The sequence below is a fragment of the Egretta garzetta genome, unplaced genomic scaffold (assembly GCF_000687185.1).
Source record: "Egretta garzetta isolate BGI_Z169 unplaced genomic scaffold, ASM68718v1 scaffold209, whole genome shotgun sequence".
Taxonomy (NCBI): domain Eukaryota; kingdom Metazoa; phylum Chordata; class Aves; order Pelecaniformes; family Ardeidae; genus Egretta; species Egretta garzetta.
In genome coordinates, this window is record NW_009260839.1 from 2,531,696 (window position 1) to 2,553,337 (window position 21,642).

Genomic DNA, 21,642 nt, shown 5'->3' on the forward strand with positions numbered 1-21,642 from the left:
AGGAAATGAAGACACAAATCCTTCATCTGAAATACATACTCCATGTTTGTCCGTCTGAATACTACTATTCCAAAGACTCAGCATTTCTTACTCCAAAAACGTATTTGCAAGGTTAGTTATCTATAGAAAGGTGTCCGCAAGGACAGCTATTTATCTGGTGTCTACGATACTTATCTCGAAGTACAGCTTCTTTTGGTAAATAAGTTTATCTGGCCTGCCAATCCCTCAAAAACTGTGTTGAAACCAAAATTCACACAACACTGTTACACACCTGCTAAAAGCAAAACCTGAAGATTGATACCATATAATTAAACACTTTCAGGGAAAGCATCAATAGGGATTATTTGACCACAAAACATTATCATTTCAAACTGTTTAATTTGTCATTGAAGATGTCAAAAGTAACTAAGGTGTGCAACGCTAGGATTTAAATCAAAACACTAGCACTGTGTCCCAAAATATAAACAGTACTAAAATTTTAGAGCAGATACCAAATCAGGAATCAAAGCAAAGAACTACTGGGTATTTAATATCTTTAAACTGTCATTTAACAAGATCATGACATGCCCTAAAGCAGCGTGTGAAATATTCGCTACGTACAGGAAGGAGAAAGATTTGCTCTAACAGTGAATGAAGCTAATTTGCAGATTCTCTTGATGCATCATTTTCATTACCAGTGAGGGGGAAAATGCTGCAATATTTCTGCAGACCCTAATGCACTTTACCTTACAATAAAGCAAAGCTTCTTGGTCTCCTACATATTAGGTATGTTAACCACGTATGTAGAGTCCACATTACAGCTGGAATTGGTTTTTTACTACGAAATTTAGAGATTTATTATGAATACTTTCAAAAGTGTAAAACTGGCTGTCAGTATTTCCTTAACGATGTTTCAAGAGGGGGGGGTTTAAGCTTCAGTCTCAAAGGATTGCTTCTACCCTGAAATTTGACAAAGAACAGGACCAACTCAGGGCAGAGTGTCCTAAATCCCACTGCAGTGTAAATTGAGGGCATTTTGTACAAAGTGTTCTGTACCACATGTGAGCCTAAAGCCTCTGCCTAGTAAAATGAGGTCAAGGAGCAGAAGGTACATGAAACAGTCAACCTCTGTATTTCCCATCTATAAAAAATTAAGACTAAATTACTAAACGTTCTAAAACACTCCTGAAAGATGGCCAGGAAGAACAGCAGCACTGTTTATGATTCTCTTCTAGCCCAAATCTCCACTGGTTACCGAGCAAGGGCTCTTTTGTGAGACTATTAGAGGCATAATAACTGAAAGAAAATTGTGGTTTTGCAAAAGGCATAAAGGACAGTATCTATACTTTCAGGGGGTTCCAATCAGACAAAATAGATGTATATTAAACTAACATTTTGTACCAGCTACTGACAGCGTTCACAAGTCTTACTCTGTGGAGTCTGGTGGTTCATAACAATCTGTCTGATCTTCACAGTTCTCTGTATGACGAGCTGCTAAAATGCACTCCTTATACACCAATACTATTTTACCAAGAAACCGGCTAGATTACACTAGGCCTCACTCTGGTGCTAGTCTAATGCTAAAAGACTACAAGCTACAGAAACTAACCCCCATCATTTCCTTTAGAAAAGTCAGCAGACACCTTGGCTGAATTCCTGCATCAAATAAGCCATAGTCTCAGCTAGGAGAGTAGAAACAAGGCCAAAACAAATACTCTTTTCTAGACTGTGATGGACCTATCACATTCACTACCCATTCCGTAATGATGTTTGACAAGCTTGTCATTTATTAAACCATTGCCAAGAGCTAGGTGATAAAGTGCTCTCCTGCTCTCAACCAGATGCATGCAACAAGCATCGGGGGGTTGTTTCACAGTACAGTAAACTGACTTTGTCAGTGGGCGCTGCCAAAAGGGATGGCCCCAATTCCTGCACTGGCTTGACCACATCTTCTTTCTTTCTCACTAGCATTTGCAGGAGACTTGTCTGACTGCAAAAAGCCAAGGCAATATAAAAGTACTTACTTTAGGGCTTTTTGGTTGCTGGCTTTTTTTGCTCGCTTGTTGCTTTTTCCTTTTAGCAGAGTTAGTTGTCTACCAGACTCATATATAGAACCAGCCATCCCCTAGGGTCAGACATGAGCTAGTACCAGTGCTAGCACAAGGCAACTGGACAGCTTTGTAAGCAGCAGGCAGTGTAGTTGTTTTGTGAAACCATACCCTTACAGGAGTTACACAGTTAAGCAGAATATTCTTCTGCCATCAGTGCAACCGATCCAGTCCCAAAGGAAGTAATTTCAGGCAAGGCTTCTTGTCTAATAAGCTATAAAAGCAGTTTCTAATCTGTCACTTACAACACCATAATATAGGGAAAGGGGCAGGCAGGAGGAATCACTACTAATGGTTTATTTTCCAAAATTGAGAGTTACAACAGTTAAGCCTACACTTTTCAAATATATTTCTGCATTGACATATTCAAAGTGGGTTTAGAGATCATTTTGCAGATGAAGCAAATGATTTTTTTTTTCTTTATGGGGCAGAATATGTTGCAGGTTCACTGATGTGAAGCTGAACTAAAATAATTATGCCCTTTGAAAATTTAGCCAGATATAAATAAAGTATTAGCATATGGATTTGGGTGCCCAACTAAGAAATACGTTTTAAAATTGCATCCATTTACTTCAAAATGGAAGTAAAGAATAGTTTGGCTTTTTTTTCCCCTGCAGAAGATGGTCAGCTCTTTCCAGGCTCTCTGGTGCTTGCAAACCATTCACCTACCATGACCTGAAGCTCCCACTTTGATAAAAAGTGATCACCACTGTACTTTTTATAATGGCTACCTATCATTAGCATTACCTTCAAAACTACAGGCTACCTGGCTACATCTCTACCACATTTGTCCTTTCAACACAGCCTTCATAACCTCTTTTTAAAAATAAGAATACAAAGCAGCCTGTAAGAGGAGCTTTCTACACAAAAGGAATTTCCCTTCTTGCTACCCTTGTGAAAAGACCCTCTGAACTTGTCAAATCCACAGCTATTTTCCACACTGAACATTAGCATACTAAATATCACTAGAAAAATCACTTCCTGCTGGTATTTTACACAAAGAGTTACTTAAAACCTCAAATCAGCAGGCTGTGGCAGTGACTTCAAATCCCCATTGAGCAGGGATTATTTACATGTTAGACTGGGGTTTCAGGAAGTGCTAGGGGTTTACCCTTTTTCATCCAAGCTGACACATCCTAAAGGCCAAGGAAACTTTGAAAGCATTTCCTTACACTTACAGAGATATGGCAGAGATTCTGCAAGAAACATTTAATCCTGAAGTATTTGTAATTTGATTGAAAGTGGACATTGGAATACAGTACTAAGCTGCAGAAATATTTTTTTTTTCTTTAGAACAAAGAATAACTGAATCAGGAGAGAATGCTCTTTGAAACCATAAGGTGCCTTTTTCTTCAAGTGAAAGGCTAAGGTTCTGAAGATTAATAGCAGACTTCCATCACTGTTAGTAGAATAACTCAAAGTGGCCAATACACACACAAGGCATAGCAAAGAACAAGAACAGAAACCAGCTAAATCAAGAAACAAAAATACCAACAATTTAAAGTAGCTACACAGATACAGACTGATAGAATCCTGTCTCTTTGCCATTCTCAAAGTTATATAATGAAGTCATCAAAAAAAGTAATTATTTTATAATTATGCCATAAAGGCATTCAACTGCAAATTTACCAATTAGAAAAATAATACTGAAAGAAAACCAGACTCCCACTAATTAAACAGCGAGCATGAACTGTATTATAGGGTGCTTGTATTCTGATCTCCAAATTGAAGATCCTTATTGAAATGATGGCTACTAAAATGCAGCAGCGGTTTCGGCAACCTTTTCTAGCGCATGCTTAAATATAATTAACAGCCTCAATCAGGAAACTAAAACGAAGTGTGTGTGCGCGCGCACCATATTCAACAGCTAAACATGTAACTACACGCTTACAGCTCAGAACACACATTTACTTTCACTCATTTTACAAAGAGTAAAAAGAGGACTATGCTTTATGGACCTGAGACTTGGCATGGAAGTTGTGGCAGTTCATGTAATCTTCCTTACATAAAACCAGATGAGAAAACCACTACACTTTCAGACTATTAAAAAAAAAAAAAAAAATAACATTATCGCCACTGCATATGAAGCTGCTTGCATAAACAGCACTGAATATTTAGAATAGGAAAGAGAAAACCTTGGTTTAAAGTTAGGCCAAACTATACTAAAAAGGCTTACCATGCAAGCTTCTCTGGCTTGATGAACTGATGGGTCTTTTTCTAGGATTGCCTTATAATCTTCCAGAGCTTCATCTAGTTTTTCTGTTTTTTCATATAGTTCTGCTCTCCTCAGCAAAGCTCTAATATAGTTAGGATCTAATTCCACTGCTAGAAAACAAAAAAAAGCACAGTATTTTACTTGAAACATTTCTATACCCTTCAAATGAATTTCTAAGTCCGTATTAAGTTCTTAATAGTCATCTTTACAACGTAGCTTAGAACCAAGCAGAGCCACAGTTTAAAAGCTAAGTGATAACTCAGAAAAGCATATAACTGCTTGTGAAAGTCTAATGCAAATGATCATACTTCATTTAATGTCTACAATCTAATCACAGATAGAAGTGATTTATAATGCACAAACATTTAATCTCGCAGTACTGTATATGCAGAGATTCTAAGTGGTGCCTCAGAAACTTTAAGGACCTGTAAGATATTTTTCACCTTTTGTATATTTAATAAGTGTGTATTCTTAGATTACAGGTAAAGCTAAATATACCTAAAGATAAACACAGCAGGGTGTTATTCTGAATTTAATATCCAACAGTCAAAATTGGGTTGGGAATCCACAAATGGTTAAATTAGCTCTATAAGTTAGAAGAGGGACATACTGACTGAATTTAAGCTTTTCCTCTCCTTACTTCCTTGGCAGCCACGACCATGTTTATAGATGCAGTTATGACTGAATGCTAAACTTAACAGTAACCTGCAAATGGTAATTTCTCAAGAATTTCTTCATCCATTTTTCACCATAGAAAGAGGGAGTATGAAAGACTGCCCATTTTATAATTACTAACCCATTAAAATGTTTCTTGGGACAATTAAATCTAGGATAATCTAGCTAAACGTTCTAGCTTATTTCTTCTGGAAGGACAAAGACAATGCTACAGTCAGCAAGTTGCAGGTTAGTGTGAATTGCTCTGCTGTGCTCCAAGTGTTGCACTGCAGTTTGTAAGCCAAGTCCCTGGGGAGTGTCAAGCGACGGTAGGTTTAAGTCTCACTGCTGCAAAGCAGACCAATTCCCTTTCAGCCACTACAAAAATCAACAGAAGTGTTTTTCAAAATGCACCACCACCAAAACAAGGCAAACCCCCAAAGTGACAGAGGCCAGCTAGAATTTGTTACCCTTAAGAACACTTTTAGCATGTACAAACTCATATTTGCTGTACAAGCAGTGCTGGCACACAGCCATTGGATTAGTTTTCTGACTGGTAATTTGGACTTTTTTCCCCAGCTGTCATGGGGAGTTTAACAAATATTCGAGCATGGGTGAGTGGGTGGAAGCAATAAAGCAATGCACAGCTGAAATGATTTCACTAGAAGCCGCAGAGAGAAAACTACGCAGGACAAGAACGGGAAAGCACAACCCCATGTGACAAAGCAAGAGCCTTGCAAAAGGGACTTGATAAAGCTTTTAATTCCACAAGGCCTCACGGTTCTTTGGAATCTGGGATTAAACCAAGATTTGGGGGGGAGTGGCAGGTGAAAGTGGGTTTAAAATCATAGGTGTAAGAAAACAGCTTCCACAATAAAAAGACTTTCCTATTAAAGAAGTACAAACAGCAACCTTACTTGCATAAGAGTAAATTATTGCATAGAAATACTATGCAATACTTGCATAGAAAGTAAATTATTACAGACAGGAAAAGCTTGATAGACATTTTACAAAAGAAATAATACAAATAATATAAATAACTCTAGATTCAGATGTCTTCCACCTCAGCTTTTCTATAAATTCTTTAAAGACCCTTACACCCAAAATTATAGCTCTGCAGGAAGGCACTAACTGGCATAATTTATGTATGAAAGATCTGGCACAAAAGCAGTACACAGAAAAAAAGTCATACCTTTGCTGCAGTCACTTAGGGCAGCTTCTGTCTTGTCCTAGAACACAAAATAGTTTTGTTATATTTAAGTCATATTTCTTGGGAAACAGTATTTACAATTGCAAGCAAAAAGGTTTGTCTGGCATTCCAAGGAACTGGGATGTTCATGTAATCAAGGCTTTTCATACCGTTGCTTCTGATGTAAAGCTCTTTACCAGTGATTAGCTTCCTCCCTGTGAAGGCTGCCAGTGTTCAAATTGCACGGCTGCCCCACTAATCGGTCTGCACTGAACAGCCAGCAGCAAGCTACAGTCAAAAGGCTGAGTCACATCTGCAGGCCTTGGCTTAACTGAGCTACAGCTTTTCTACCTTTGTCAAATAATTAAGGGGTTGGAATAGACAGTTCCCAAGACTCCCAGATAAATTCTTGTCTGTACGAGCTAAGACATTTGGAAAGCAGATTCTGCCTTTAGCACTAATACAGCTTTCTCTGCAACAGAGAAAATGCACGAGAGTTCCAGAAGTGGTAGGGACAAGATTTTAGTGCACCCAGACAACCACAGTTAGAAGATGAGAGCCAGGCAATATGCTTATAATGAAACAAGAAAAAAAACCAAAAGAGCCGAGACAGATCCTATTTTCATTCAAACAAAAAGAGCTTAAAAAAAACCCCAAACCAAAATAAAAATCAGGCTGTTCTGTGCTTATATTGTTGACTTAAGTAGCAGTAATCTTTCTACACCCAATGAACTATTTTCTCCTCCATAAAACAGAAGCTGTCTCACAGAATGCCTCACAAGCTTTTATTGTAGTGCAAAGCAAATGGGTGCAGCAGGTATGGGAGAACAACCATAATGGGGAAGTTATTAATAATATGAATCTATTTTCAGAGTAATATATTGGTCTGTCAGGTTCTACTGATCTATACCGGTGACATACACTAGTTTGTACACAGTTCTTCTATCATATTGGGCTCCTTTGGGGACTACTGGATTAATTTCCCAGTGATATGAATAGTTAATATCTGTATCATGAGGAGATTTTTCAGTTTACAGCTTTCATATTTGAAATGTTCCAGCATCTGTTATTACAGATTTTATTCCGTATTTTCCTTGTCTGCTCAAAGAATTCAGTATCCCAACAGAGAATTACATAATTCTAGCTGAACAAGAATACTCTATGCTGAGTAAGTATTTATTTATGCCTAAATATAATTTATGCCTAAATATGGCTGCAAGGTACATTTCTAAACAGAGCTACATCTATCTCAATACCAGAGGAAAACTGCAAGAAAGTTCCCTTTGCAGGAAGGTAAACTGAGGATAGGAGTTACTGTGCTTTTTTTCTACAATAATTTAATCTTAAAAATGAAGTCAAAAATAGGGAGTAATTTCCCCTGAATTCTCAGTATCTCCTCTTTCTAAAGAAGTGAAAGTTTCTGTCCAGACAGATTGTGTTCTATGCCTTCCATGCTACCTAACTTTATTGCTGATTCTGGTAACATCCTGGCACTTTTCCCTGGTCAAGGAATAGAAAACATATGAAGAAAGCTGTAGCCATTCTATCCAGACCATGCCCTACTACATAGGTCTGTCCTACTATATAGCCTGCTTCCTCCACAGTTGCTAACTGAATTAATAAAGCCATAGTTAGGAAGCCCTGCTTATGCCTCAAAGCATTTGCGCCAATTAAATGAAGACAAGTATATGACAATCCAGGCTTTTATAAAAAAGACTAACTAGCTACAATTCTAAACAATCTCATACATGGTCTGCGTACACTAAACATGCTTAAAAACATCTGTACCACATGAACTTTGAATTTCATTAAAGCAGAGAGAATGAAAGAAAAATCAGTGTTTTAAACATGATGCAGCAGAGTAACTGTGAACATCTGTTCCAATTGCAACTTTAAGGTTTGTATTCATCCTCAGTAAAACCAAGCATACCAGCATTTCTACTGGGAGCATGACAAAGTGCGCAAACAGCAAAACCTGCAAACAGCTTTATTTCTTTGCTCTCCTTTATGCACCCCTAATGACTTCATTATTGCATTTGTCATATAATCAATACATGGTGTTTCATAAAATAAAAAGAATATTCACCTGTTTCATTTTTGCAGCAGCTCTGTTTGAAAATAAAACAGCCCTATCTTTCTGGAAGCAGGCTGGACAAATCTGCAGAGCCTTCGTGTAAGAGTCTTCTGCCTCTCCATAGTCTGCAGATGCAACAGCAAAAAAACCAAACCAGAGCATTTATTTCAAATGCCAGTACAGTCAGTGAACCACATGGCTAAGATTTCTTTGGAAACATAAAACCAGACTCAGTAGCTGCTCTCAGGCAAAATACATAGATCGATGACAATTAATTATTTTAAAATAGACACCCTTGTAAAAGCAGAAATATAGTGCTGACCTTAATGCATGATGTTCTTACAATTCTCATCCCTGAAATAGTTTTATTCTATTTGAGCACCAGCCTTAGAGGTAGAATCTCTTTAGATTAAGCGTACCCTTGATCTGAAAAGAAGCATGTGCTGAAACATGTCACTTCACTGATACCTGTTCAAAGCAGCTACGGAGAGATTTTATTTGCCACATCATCTTCAACAACTGACTGAAAGGTCAGTCACCACCAGTGGCCAGTTATTTATTACTGACCTCAATCCTGTTGTTATGTATTAATTATGTTCAGAACGTGTCCACTTCTGGCATGAGCTAGAAATTTACATACCTCTAGATTTTTTTTTTAAATATACTTATGTGCGCATATGTCTACATCTCTCTATATACACATATAGATGTACAAGTAAGTACATATAGATGTACACACGTGTGTGTATATGTGTATATAGGTGTCTGTATACATACGTACACATGCATACATAAACAAAATGTATAACAGACAGAGTCAGCGGATAAAAAGAAACACACAAATGTTGAAAGGTACGAGAGCACTACTGAGTCCTGCATCAATTCTAAGCACACGCACCAGCAAAACTCAGAGCCTAATGGAAGCCTTTTTTGATTAGTAAAAGAAACCCTGGCACCTGGAAGGCAGTCAATTCTCTATCATGTTCTTGGATTTAAACACTTAGCTTTCATGAGAATCCTGCTTTAGTAATCCAAGTCTTTGTGATCTAAACTCTTAAGGAGGTCTGCTACCTCTTTGTGTTCTCTAGAGCTGGATGCAAAATGATACAGATGATAATTTGAACGAAGATAGGTGTGAGATCTTCCTATGGGTTTTCTGAAACATCACTATGATGGCTAAGCCTTAATTTAAGATTCTTTAACATCCATATGGTGTTAAAAGATTATCAACCCACCTCCTTTCTTGAACTGCTCATTTCCTTTCTCCTTCAGTGCTGTGCTCTCCTTTCTTCTTTTCTACAAAAGAAAAGACAATGTCTCAAAGTATTTAATTGAAATGAACAAGTAGGTCAGCTGCAGTTCCAAAAAAAGTATGAATGGAAATCAGAATAAAATATAACTTGAAGAATTTTAACTAGTGCCAAGATCACTTGCTTGTAGCCATTGTGACATGATATACTTTATATATCCTTGAAACACTGGAGTATAACAAGGCAGTTAAAAAGCTCCAGTTCATGGAAAACAGTATGCAGAAAGAGCATCCATAGTGAATCACATGGTTTAAACTAATACGTTAGCTTTTTAGCTGGCTGTTTGCTTCTCCTTTCCAACTCAGTTTAATACAATCAGTGCAGGTCAACTATGTAGAATATATTTTACATGTAAAGTCTCAAAAGTTTTGCTCGAAATAATTCCACCTCAGAAATCCACAGTTACTTTCAGAGATGTACAAAGCACGTTGAGCTGACTCCATTGGAAACAGGCCCATGGATAATGCTGCCCTGAAAGATTTCTTATGCAGAGAGTGACTAAACCATCAGATCCAGAGACAGGAAGATTGTTCAGTTATACAGTGAAAATTGCACATGCTGAGCAGAGTTGTGTTTTCAACCATGAATATCTTAACAGTACTCTTGGCACAAGTGAAGTTGACATGAAAGCTCTTAGCCTTTGACACAGAAAACACAGGATGTCATCAAGTCATCTCTTCAACCTATTTACAGTGGAAGTCTTTCACATGCAGACATACCTCACACAAGCAAAAATAAAGCAGTATAAGACAGTAACATCAAGAAGCAATGTTCACATTCATGAATCATTTCTATGGTAGAAAAATGATCATTTGGCCACTGATTTCACCCCCAACACACATGCATACACAAAGGACTTAAATCAAGGTGTCTATAAATTACAGATCATTGAGCAATTAAAAAGCCAACACTAGGAAAATGCGCAGTTTCCTTTCCTGCAGATTGTGTAAATCAAGGATTAATGCAATTATCAATATCGCACAGAACATCTCCTTGGAAACAGCTAAATATAGTACTCTTTGTGGAGCGCTGCACCATCTCACAGCTATGCCAAGTAGCTGACAAACAATACAAAATCAGAGGTTCTCTCTTCTTGCTTTTATTGGTTTTGGAAAGTAATTCACCCGACCATTGTCACCATCTTAGTAATGACAGATCACAATGCTCTGAAAACCAGGCTCAGGGGAATGGCATTCAGTTGTGACACACAAAATTACACAGTGAAATATCATCTGACCCTTGCGATACATGCCTAGATCACTAAATTTTTCCTATTGCCTATTAAATATATTTTCTAATACTCATTGCTCCTCACATTTTAAAAAACACTCAAAACACAGGTCAGACAAAACATGCACCACTATTTAGAAATGGGCTTTCTTCCTGGGTGGACTGACAAACCTACGCAAGTCCTTCCACAATGTCACTCACACCAATGTACACAAGCCAGCTGGTGCTTCCTAAATATGAGCATACAAACAAATCTGAGCAGTTAAGGCACAAGCACATATTCTTTGACTATATGCAGGATTCTGCTGTTCAGCACAGGGAGTACGTAACTGCATTCGAAAGCTGTACCCAAACTTTTGAAGTGCCACACAGAACAGCTCCAGCAAGGTCGCTGCCACATGCACAGTTGGCCCTTCGCAGAAAGAAATTTTTAAAATATCCTGAATGCATATAGAGTGAAAATTAGCACAATAGAAGTAATTTTCATACCACTGCACAAAGCAGCCAGATCTCAGCACAGAACAGGTCTGGAGATGATGATCCTACTGGAAAACATGAAAGATCTACATAGACAACCCTCATTCAAGGTAAGAAATGCTTGAAACACTAGCCCTACTGACTTCATTGCTCATGACCTATTTAGAACTGGCCTTTAAGTGCCATTAACTGATTCACTGTTGCATAAGGTAGAGTTACAACTCTACAATAATGAAAGATTTTTTCACATGAAATGAAAACTACAGTATGATCACAGTACTCATCTGCATAATGATGCAGAAACCCTAAAATCAAGGATTACTGGATGAAAAGCTCTACCTGTAGTATCATTATTTTGTTTAATTTTATTAAAATTATTACAAAATGTTACATATTTACCCCAGTTAAGTATTAAATACTAATATAAAAAGTGATTTGCAGCAAGAAGGCTTCAAAAGAAAAGCTTTAAATTAAAAAAAGAAAAAAAGAAAAGGAGTAAAAGGAACAAGAAAAGTTCTTCAATTCTGGGATTTCTTCTCAGGTAGCCAAGAGGATTGTGACCTAGAGTCTCAAGAGCACAGAAGAAAGACCAAGGTGGCTGTACAGCCATGTGTGCTGGAGGAACGTGATAAATGAAAGTTCTGAGCAACTGAAGAGTTTAAGGATTGTCATGCTGGGAAGCTGATGATTCATACAACTCTCCTCCGAAAGCCTCTTCCTTGGTATGTCCTCTTGCCTGCGAATCAAACTGCACAAACTTGAAGGATAGAGAACTATTAGTCACATAACTGTTAGACACATACAAATGTCAGTGACAGTCTTGCAGTCACTTCTGACTATTTGACCAGAAAAGGTGTTCTCTAAGCATGTTTCAGAAGCCAACAGCGTTGTTAAGAACACCATATATGGGTTTGCAGCTTACTCAGCTCCCTAGAAAGCAGCAATGCAAGCAATACAGTCCTGGTTCAAAACTAGTATTTCTGTTATAGCTTGACCAACATTTTCAAGATAGCCCAGTATTACAGGTTTCAGGCTGTCTCTTAAGTTCCAAACTGTACAAGTTTTCACAGTATTTTTCAAAAAGCTAAAGTCTACAGGGTACGTCATGCATTATTCTGGATTTGTATTTCAAGTATGACCCATAAGCAATACATAGTAGCACACTATCACCAAAAGCAAATTCCTCTGGCTTTTCCACAAAATGTAAAAGCATATGTATTAGCACATCACATCCTAAACACACTACCCTCTAAAGCACACTGTGTATTTGTGAAATAAATACATCATTTATTCCACCGTATATACATTTCTTTAACAGAAAATCCTAACACAAAAGTAGTGGAAAGTCAAATATTTTGCATGAATTTACATTTAACCTGAAAGGACTGCTCCAATGGATGCCATTAGAATCTGCCTACTACTCAGATTCAGGGTAAAAAAAAACCAAAAAAACACAAACCCCAAAACTAAAGTGCTGCTAGAAGACATAACCTCTTTACTCAGTATGCTGCATTTCCAGCTTCAATGGACAATTGCACATTGACTGGTCATCAGTTTAGTGTGATCATATCAGCCCAGAGTGAAAAAATTGCAAGTGACTTGTCCTTGGGACAAATTTTGCACAATGTCATTTCAGCATCCCCACCCACTAATTTTTCAGCAAAAGATTTAAGCAGCTGCAGGGCAGGCTACCCTTTCCTCAGCGAGGGAAGTAGGTCAGACTGAACTCCTAGGATGCTCTGCCGAAGGAAAAGATGTCTTGACCCACTACGTTCCCTGAGGCTGCTCATATACAACATTGGGGTCAGACACAACTTCCCCAACTTAGACTCTGTTATGATTTTCTGATATTCAAAGTCAGCCAAATCTTAAGGTTTGTTTTTTGCAAATGTTATTAAACAAAGATGGAAAATTCCAAGTGGCAGACATAAGTTTTTGATGTACAAAATCGAAAATTATTTTTTCAAAGTCCAGAAGAAATAACTATGTTTAACTAGTAATATGATTCTTAAAGGACCCAGTTAGAAATGTTTACAGATTTGGATACTGAATTGCAATTGTCCATATTCTGAAGAAATTAGGATCTTAACATAAATCTGCCTGGCAAGCAAGAGGTGCTGAAAATTAAAGCCTGATCTTAAGTAACAAGAAAAGACAGTTTGGCCTTCTGACAATAAAGCACAATTCAAATGAAAGGCCACCAAATACAGTCCCTGGATCTCAGCTACTCTGCCAAAAAACCTCAAGGGTTAAAAATAAAAGCATTAAAGCATTATTCTACTATTAGGGAAGAAAGCAACCTACACATTTTCAGATTGTTTTGGAAGTAAACAATATAATAAGTCCTGGAAGTGAAATCCTTAAATATAGCTGGTGAGAGCTGAAGGATGAACACCCTCTGTTTGTAATGATTCCAACTGTGCTTCCTCTGGCTGTTCCTATGCATTTTATTTGATCAATTGATTTAACTTTGCTAGGGAACTGTTCTTGGCTCCGGTTTTGTCAAGAGCAGCAAATGCATACCCTCTTCTCTGTAAGGCTATTTATACAGTGTGACAATGCACATCTGCATCTCATACACCCTTCTGTAAGGTCACCAAGTATCAGTCAATTTAAAATTACTGGGGTTCAAAGGGTGCACAGAAGCAAGGAATTTAAACAAATATGGAATATATTATTCAGCTTCAAATATCTATTCTATTTCTAAGTCATCCATTAGTAGTCATCTGCTTCCCCCTGCAGTTTTCTGAAGCTATTGCTGTATCACGCATTCAATGGTTTGAATTTCAATTTAAGCTTGTAGTCACTCAAAAAATCCTTTTTCAAGTCTTGCTAGAGTTGTCACTTGAAAACTGTGCCAAAGCTGCCCTCTACACTCAAGAAGCAAAGTAGTAAATATTGCTAGACTGGCCGATTTCTGCTCATTGTAACTCCAAGGTAAAGATGCATTAGTCTTTTTACTGCCAAATCACTCCCTTTTTTCTGAAATTGGAAGCAGCGCTTCCAGAGACAATAGGTCACATCCATCCTAGACAGTCAGTTTAGGTTAACACGCCAGACTAACTGTGACTGTTCCTGAGTGACAATACATGCCATTCAGTCATTCCTGTTCCAGAGGCAACAGCCTCAGGCAGAAAAGTGGAGCTGACCACTTAATCTATCACCACCACAAGTTGAAAAGGTCTCAGTTTGACAGCATCAGCGTCTTCCAGAGAAATGCAAAAATGAATATAAGACTAAAACCAGATAGCAGCACTGAAAGACAGACTAAGGTATACTTTTTCACTCTTTCTATCAAATTGCCATCAGCAAAAGACTTCAGTTTAAAAAAGTAACTCAATTATAAATCACACAGGGAGATTACAACTCCAGATTTTATCCAGGTCCTTGTCACCAGTACTTGGAATTAATTACTGTAGCAGATACAGATGTACTTCTCAAATGTATGTCTCCAAGCTTTGATTAACTCCAAAAATGTAACAGGAGGTTTCGTTCTATTTTGCAAGCCATAAGACAGGGCAGTTTTAGTCTAGCAATCCATCTTTTCCTCCAGTTTGATCAAAACAGTAGTGTATTTAGTATTGGTACTGTACTGTATACAGGATTCAGGTTATTCAAGTAGGTCATTTGAATAAGGGGATCACCTTTTATTATATTTCACAAGATTGCATTGTGATGCCTTCAAAACCCAATTGTCTTGCAAGTTTTATTGCTATACAAAATAATTTTGAATGCTGATGAGAATTGTTAACATAAGATATATTTCTTATTGGTATTTTTCAGGAATTTATATAGCAATTTTTACTGCTGTGCAGTCAGTTGGATTGTCTCATGTATTAATAATCTGGTTTTTTTGGTCCAACCACATAATTCTTTCTGGAAAGAGTTCTGAGATCATCTCTAAGTGATCAACACCTGAGGACTGCTCCAAAATATGACTCACTTCACTGTACCCTATTTTCCACTTTGTACCTTAGCTTTTACTTTGCAAATACTATAGGAAAAGCAGCAACTTTGACCGAGACAAGGTTACTATACTATATTGAACAGACAGAACTAGGAAAACACCAAATGCTGAAATGAATGACTACACCTGAGAAGCCATCTCAGAAGAAATCCCAGATCAGTTCTTCAACCCCTGGAAAAGCAAATTCTATACAGACACTGTAATTATGGAAGAACAATGGGATCAACCTGAAGCATGGGGTAGAAAGGGTGAGGAGGTGAGCAGCTTAAAGGAGATTTCTTGATTAAGACAGTGTTCTCTAACACATCCCAGAATTTCTGGAGAAAACGGGGGGCGAGGGGGAGATGTAAATTTTACTGTTTAGCCCAAAACTGAAAAAAATCTCAGGTATAAACTCAAAAATACTATTTCTCAAATGTCAGTTTCACTTAATTCTTACAGAGTTGCTAACAAGATACTAACCAAGAATCTCCTTGACTAGAGCTGTTCCTTGTCTTGCTGACACATTTCCTAGTGTTAAAATAGAAGTTGAGCATGATTACAGCCAGCTGTAGCTCTAATGAACATGCAATAGCCCAAAGAAGGGAACTGCTTTTGAGGAATATTAAGTATTTATTCCCAGTTGTTCTATATCCAAAATAAGAGCTTACTAGGCCAGGCTTAAGTCTTTGCCAGACAAGGCCCAAAGAACAAGACAACATCTGTTCATGATGGAAGAGAATGATGGATTCAGAATCTTGCTGCTGGATAAACTCTTAATTAATGGGTGTCCCTCCAGAAGAGGACCCTGTCAGACTGAAACAATTACCATGTAACAGCTGTTGGGTGTCTTCTGATTAATTCTGCAGACTAGACCAACGTCAAAGCCATCACTGTCAATGACAACTAACCAGAAAAATCTGTTTGTAACGCATCAAAAGCAATTTACTGCTCAGTGCCTCTGCTGAGGCAGCAATCAGCATGCTTTTGAAACAACAAAAACAACGATCTTATAAAAGTGAATTTTGTTTCAGGCTGCTTAATTCTTAAAAAGCTCAGAGTTGCAAGTCCAGGCAAGTAACCAGGGTCTATGCTACATCTGTTTTGAAGAATACTTCTTGCAGGTTTGTGTCTTAACATCCCTTCAAGTTCTTATTTTGCTTCTTTGTGCAGAGACGACTTCTTACATGCTGGAAGTAATTCCTGTTGTTTAGAATTAGAAATCTCACTGTATGGGGCTCTCAAAATATAATTGAGAGAAAATACACAACCACTTGCTCCTTCACTTTGATCTCTGCAACAGCTTCTACGCGGGTGAGAATTTCTACTCAGACCTCCTACCATGAAAGCCTGCGCATAGAATACACATAAATACACAGATCAAGGACTAGAATCTGTCTTTGCATCTCCAGAATAAATTAGAGACTTTCTTTTCTACAGCCTATTTATTGGAGAACATCACTCAGAAGAACTGATTTATTAAAGCTGCTAAACATAACAATGGGCTTAGTTTATAAACAAAACTACAAAACTATTAAGGTGTAGCTCCATAAATTTCATTTGAGCAGGGCTAACATCCAGCTCTCCTTATGACTTGAGTACCTACAACCACAGTTTATACGAAGTTTTTCTAATTTAGGCAAGTAGTCTAATTGAAGAAAATCCATCTACCTCTGTATGCCATCACGAGGCTGCCATTTGATGTCTACTTTTACCAGCACTGCCCTTGATCTAAAAATACAGCATTATTTTTCATCTGAATCATTCCCCGTAACTGGTTCACTGCACATTCACACAGAGAGGTGTGCTAGCACTATGAAGAAGGCAGCAGGGGGCCGAGAATAACTGATCAAGGACTGCCTAAGTAGCAAACACAGCACTGCTGCTGAGTGTCTGGTCATAACCTAAACAGTCAAATAAACAAGTTCTGAATATTTCTCCCTCATTCTCTCCACCTGAAAAAAAAAAGAAAAAAATCACATTGCCCTTCTCAAAAACCGACCTTTTGAGTAACTGGAAGGAGGTTTAAAATATTTGAAAAATAAATGGATGTACAGCAGCTGTTTTCAGGCGATAACTGCAGTATTTTTTTCTTAAAAGCTGCATCATTTAACAGATTTCTTTTCCTAATCAAATATATAGAAAGTTTCACTTTAAAAAATAAATTTGTAGCCATCATTTCCAAATACTATGAGAAAAGTTGCAGTAGCAGTTCAGGAATGACCCATCCCCAGTGTTTCACTACACACAGAATGTAAGGCGATGCAGGATAAGACCATGCAAATGGACTACTTCAATAATCATAACAACTGCTGCAAGTTCCTAATTAATCTCTAGTTTCTGGATACCAACAATGTTTTGCTAGAGAAAAAAACAGTTATATTTTAAAGACTGTTTATATAATCCACTCAGAAAACTCTCTGTGGAACAAAGTTCACAATATAAGTATTGCCAATCTAATAGCTATGATGATACTAAGAGATACAATCCCTCCATTCCATTAGGTATGATCATAAACCAACCTGAAAGGTACAATTACTCAATACCACTGGAAATAAACCTACAGAAAGACGAGAACTGCAGCTGTCTACACACTTTCTGTAAGGAAACCTTTCCAGCTTTGAACAGTTATTTTGTACGCCCATAGCACCTTTCGATGGAGTTCCAGAAAGCTGAACGCAAGTATCCAACATTCACAATTCTTTTGCTCACTTTACAGAAGGCAAAAATTGATGTGCAAAATTAAATGATTACCTAACAATACAACAGAAACAAGAGCAGCACGAAAACTAAGACACACAATTTCCAGGCCTGCTGCTCCTTCCAGAGTTTAATTCTACAATTTAATTTTCCCTCAGCTTTTAGCATTTTGTCTATGAATCTCTCAAGTTGCCTTCAAATTATAGGCTGCTGCAGAAGTCTCATCGTGACTCATGATGACAATGTTCCTTGTTGTACAAGCAATAAATACAAATAGAAAAAAGGAACTGTTTAGTCTAAACTGGAAAGAGACACAAAGACAATGTGATAATGGCTTTTCTGTGTAGCGAGTAGGTCAAGGAAAAGTGATTATTGCCCTCTGTTCAGCACCTGAGAGACTGCATTTGGACAGTGCCCAGTTTTGGAGTCCCTTCCATACAAAAAAAACCCCCAAACAAACCAAAACCAAAACAGACATCGACTTCCCAGAGGGAGTCCAGCGGAGGGCCCCCAAGATCGTCAGTACACTGGAGACCGTGACCTAAGCAGACAGGTAGAAGAACTGAGTTTGTTCAGCCTCAGGAAACAGTGGCTCAGGGGAGATCTCATTGCTAGAGAAAATGGAGATGGAGGTATGCAGAAAAAGAAGGGCCAGTGGTCACAAGTTGCAACAAAGGAGATTCTAATTAAATATGAGAAAAAAAAGTTTCCACCATGAGGGTAGTTAAGCACTAGAACAGGGGCCCAGAGAGGCTGTGCAATCTCCAGGCTCCAAAATGTTTGCATGGCTCTGGGCAGCCTGATGTATTTTATGTAACTTTGAGCAGGGAGTTGCATTAGATGACCTCTCCAGAGGCCCTTTTGGAGCAAAGGATACACCATTTTACAGATGTCAACATTGAGACAAGAGAGTGAGCAATATGAAGTGATTCCCACAAGATGAAGCAACAGACAAGAGTTACATTTAGTCTCTTTCCTACCTCAAGGACATTATATTCCATGTTCCACTTCCCCACTAGTCCCATATTGCTTTTCCACCTCAAGTAACTTCTACATTAACACGACAATCTGTACTACAGATGAAAACCCACCTTTTTGTCTTCACTGATGTATTTTGGACAGAAATCACTCCCTACCAGCAAGGAAAGTATTTGAGTCACAACTTGATTAAATTTCTCTATACTGGTTTGCAACAAACAATTTAGATGTTTGGTTGCCTCCGGCATCTTAGTTCTGCATATTTCTGCCACTCATCTCTAATTACAGTAGCGGGCAGTAAGACCACGGTGTAGTCAAGCTACTGATGAGCCCCTCCCTCTTTCCAACTTTTCTGGGCAATGTATAGCCAGCATTTATTTACTTATACAACACAGACAGGGCTAGCCAACAGTTAGGAAAGCATGGTCCAGCTTTACCAAGTCAGTTGAATTAGAAAAGATCAGCCTGCTTGTACCAAATAGCAATAAGCCCTATAAATTCACTGAAACAGTGTCATAACGTTTTAAGCACTTTTAAAAAAATTAATTTGAGATGACCCTTCATTTCTTCTTTTTCATCAAATGCCTCATTTTTGTAGTACTTGTCCATCACAGTAGTAATTTCTTCTACTGCTCCTGGTGATTTGGGAGTTTCCAGAATAAAAACTATACAGCTATACACTATGCTATCTTCCCTTATGAAATAATACTTTCCTAAGATGCTGCTTACCTTCTCTTGTCAGCTACCATTCCTTATTCCACTCTCTCCTTCCCTCATCATAATCAGCTATTCAATGTTACCTATGATCCAAATTGTGCAGTTAGCCTTTCAGTAAGGACTCTATTTCCTTTATTAAAATAAGATCTAATTCATGCCTACAGGACTATAAAATAAAGTTTACTGAATTCTTCTCGTTATATACGTTAAGATGTCATAATTCCATCTTTTCCTCAACTGCCAGAGAATATAGTAGTACTTTTTGTCACTATTTCAATTTTCAAATTTCAAACCGCTCATTTGGATAATTCAATCAGTTTTTAACAGGCTTGATGAGTTCTTTGAAACATGAACTGTTCAAGAGGCCAAGCTATATAACTTGTCAAAAATAGAGTGCTCAAAAACCAAAAAAAATTACAAGAGTTGGATGTTGGGATACAGATTTTAGCTTAATACCTTTACTCCCCCATCACTTGCAAACTAAAGTTGAAAAAAATTAGGAAAAAATAAATAAATCCATAAATCAGTAGGAAGCCTTCCACCATTTGCTATGAGAACACAATTACCAGCAGAAATCACTGCATTACTCAAGTGAAGAGTCTCATCCTGAAACTAATTTAACAAGTTTTCTCAAAGTTAGGAAAAAAAAAAAAAGTTCTATCTTGTTTCTTAACTACTTAATGACCAAAATATCTCAGAACCCTGAAAAGTAATTGCTGTCAAGTGACACCACTGACTGGAGGTCAAAAAAACTGGTTCACACAAACTTACAGGGGAGTAAACACCATTACAGAGGTTGTTTGGCTTCCCCTGAGACCTATTTTGTTATTTCCCACAACATTATCCGGTTTGTTACCCAAACATTTTGTTCAATGTAACCACACTGAAAGTAAACAAATCCACACATTTGATGTGTTTTGTTTGTTTAAAGCTTAAGTAATCTATAGGGATACTTTCAAATTTAATCCCAGTGAGTCGTATTACATAAACTAGCCTTTCAGATATTGAAACTACCCTGAAACTGCTCAGAGTTTTGGAAAAGCACCTTGCAGCTAATCGGGTGAAAACAACGAATATGCACAACTAAATAACATGGAACAGGGAGATTTTTGTTTCTTATAATCTCTCTTGAGTCACAGTAACCTTACACAGTGGTCAAAGTGGACAAAAATCTGCAATGGAATGCGATGATTAAGAACAGCAAGGAAAGCTAACAAAAATATTTGTACCTAAAAGAAGAAAGTAAGAACAGTAAAACTAGACACATAAGAGAGTTTTCATGCCAGTCACAGACCATTCAGAAATGTGACACTGAAAATATATCTTCTTATGTTCAACATTGGTACTTTAGATTACCTGTTTTTCTTCCTCTGGCATATCTTTTTCTAGTTCTAGTAAGTATTCTTCATCTAGTTCTGTCTGCTTCCTTGAGCTACTCTCATCATTCTGTAAACTCCCTTCATCATCCAGCAGAGGTTCTTTGGCCTCAAAGGAGTCGTGACAGTCATGGAAACACTCATCTGCTGTTGTGGGATCTTTGGCTGAAGATGGTGTATATCCACTTTCAATGTTCTGGGGATTCTGCACATCTCTGGGGCCAGTCTCTGCAGACTTCTCATCAGAAAGCTTTAAGTGATCAAGTAATTCTTCAGGTGGACTTGCATCTTTAAACTCTTCCATGTTGGACTCCTTGGAGGGATTAGGATTTTAGAAATAAGAAAGAAATAATCCTCAATAAGCATAATATAAATGCCCTGCCAGCAAACAAATCTCTGAAGTACTTAAAAGTACTCTTGACATCACCTGAGGGAAACTGTCACCCCTCAGGAGAGGGAACAACTTATACATACTGCTTCTAGGCACTACACAGTGACATGGGGCCAGTGCACCGTTCCCATGAGTAAGTTAATTCACAGGCTCAGATTCCCAGGACCGGCACGGCACAGCAACTACGCTACGGCTTCTCCTTTGCGGTGGAACGGAAATCACACACAGCCTACTCGCAGGCCTCAGCACCCCCTCGCCAACCCCAGGCCCCCGCGGACTGCGTGCAGCGAGCCCCCCA

The 21,642-nt window shown here is 38.0% G+C and overlaps 1 protein-coding gene across 1 annotated transcript in view; it reads right to left on the reverse strand.

Annotated features, from left to right (window-relative positions):
• The window catches only part of TTC1 (tetratricopeptide repeat domain 1), a 33,179-nt gene extending 11,916 nt beyond the window's left edge, over nucleotides 1-21,263 (reverse strand). The window contains exons 1-5 of the mRNA XM_009647077.2: nucleotides 20,934-21,263; nucleotides 9,455-9,515; nucleotides 8,232-8,344; nucleotides 6,149-6,185; nucleotides 4,264-4,412 (exon numbers count right to left, since the gene is read on the reverse strand). Of these exons, the coding sequence (XP_009645372.2) occupies nucleotides 4,264-4,412; nucleotides 6,149-6,185; nucleotides 8,232-8,344; nucleotides 9,455-9,515; nucleotides 20,934-21,257 (684 nt within the window). The 5' untranslated portion in view covers nucleotides 21,258-21,263. The remainder of the gene's footprint in view (nucleotides 1-4,263; nucleotides 4,413-6,148; nucleotides 6,186-8,231; nucleotides 8,345-9,454; nucleotides 9,516-20,933) is intronic.
• Between the last annotated feature and the right edge of the window lie 379 nt (nucleotides 21,264-21,642).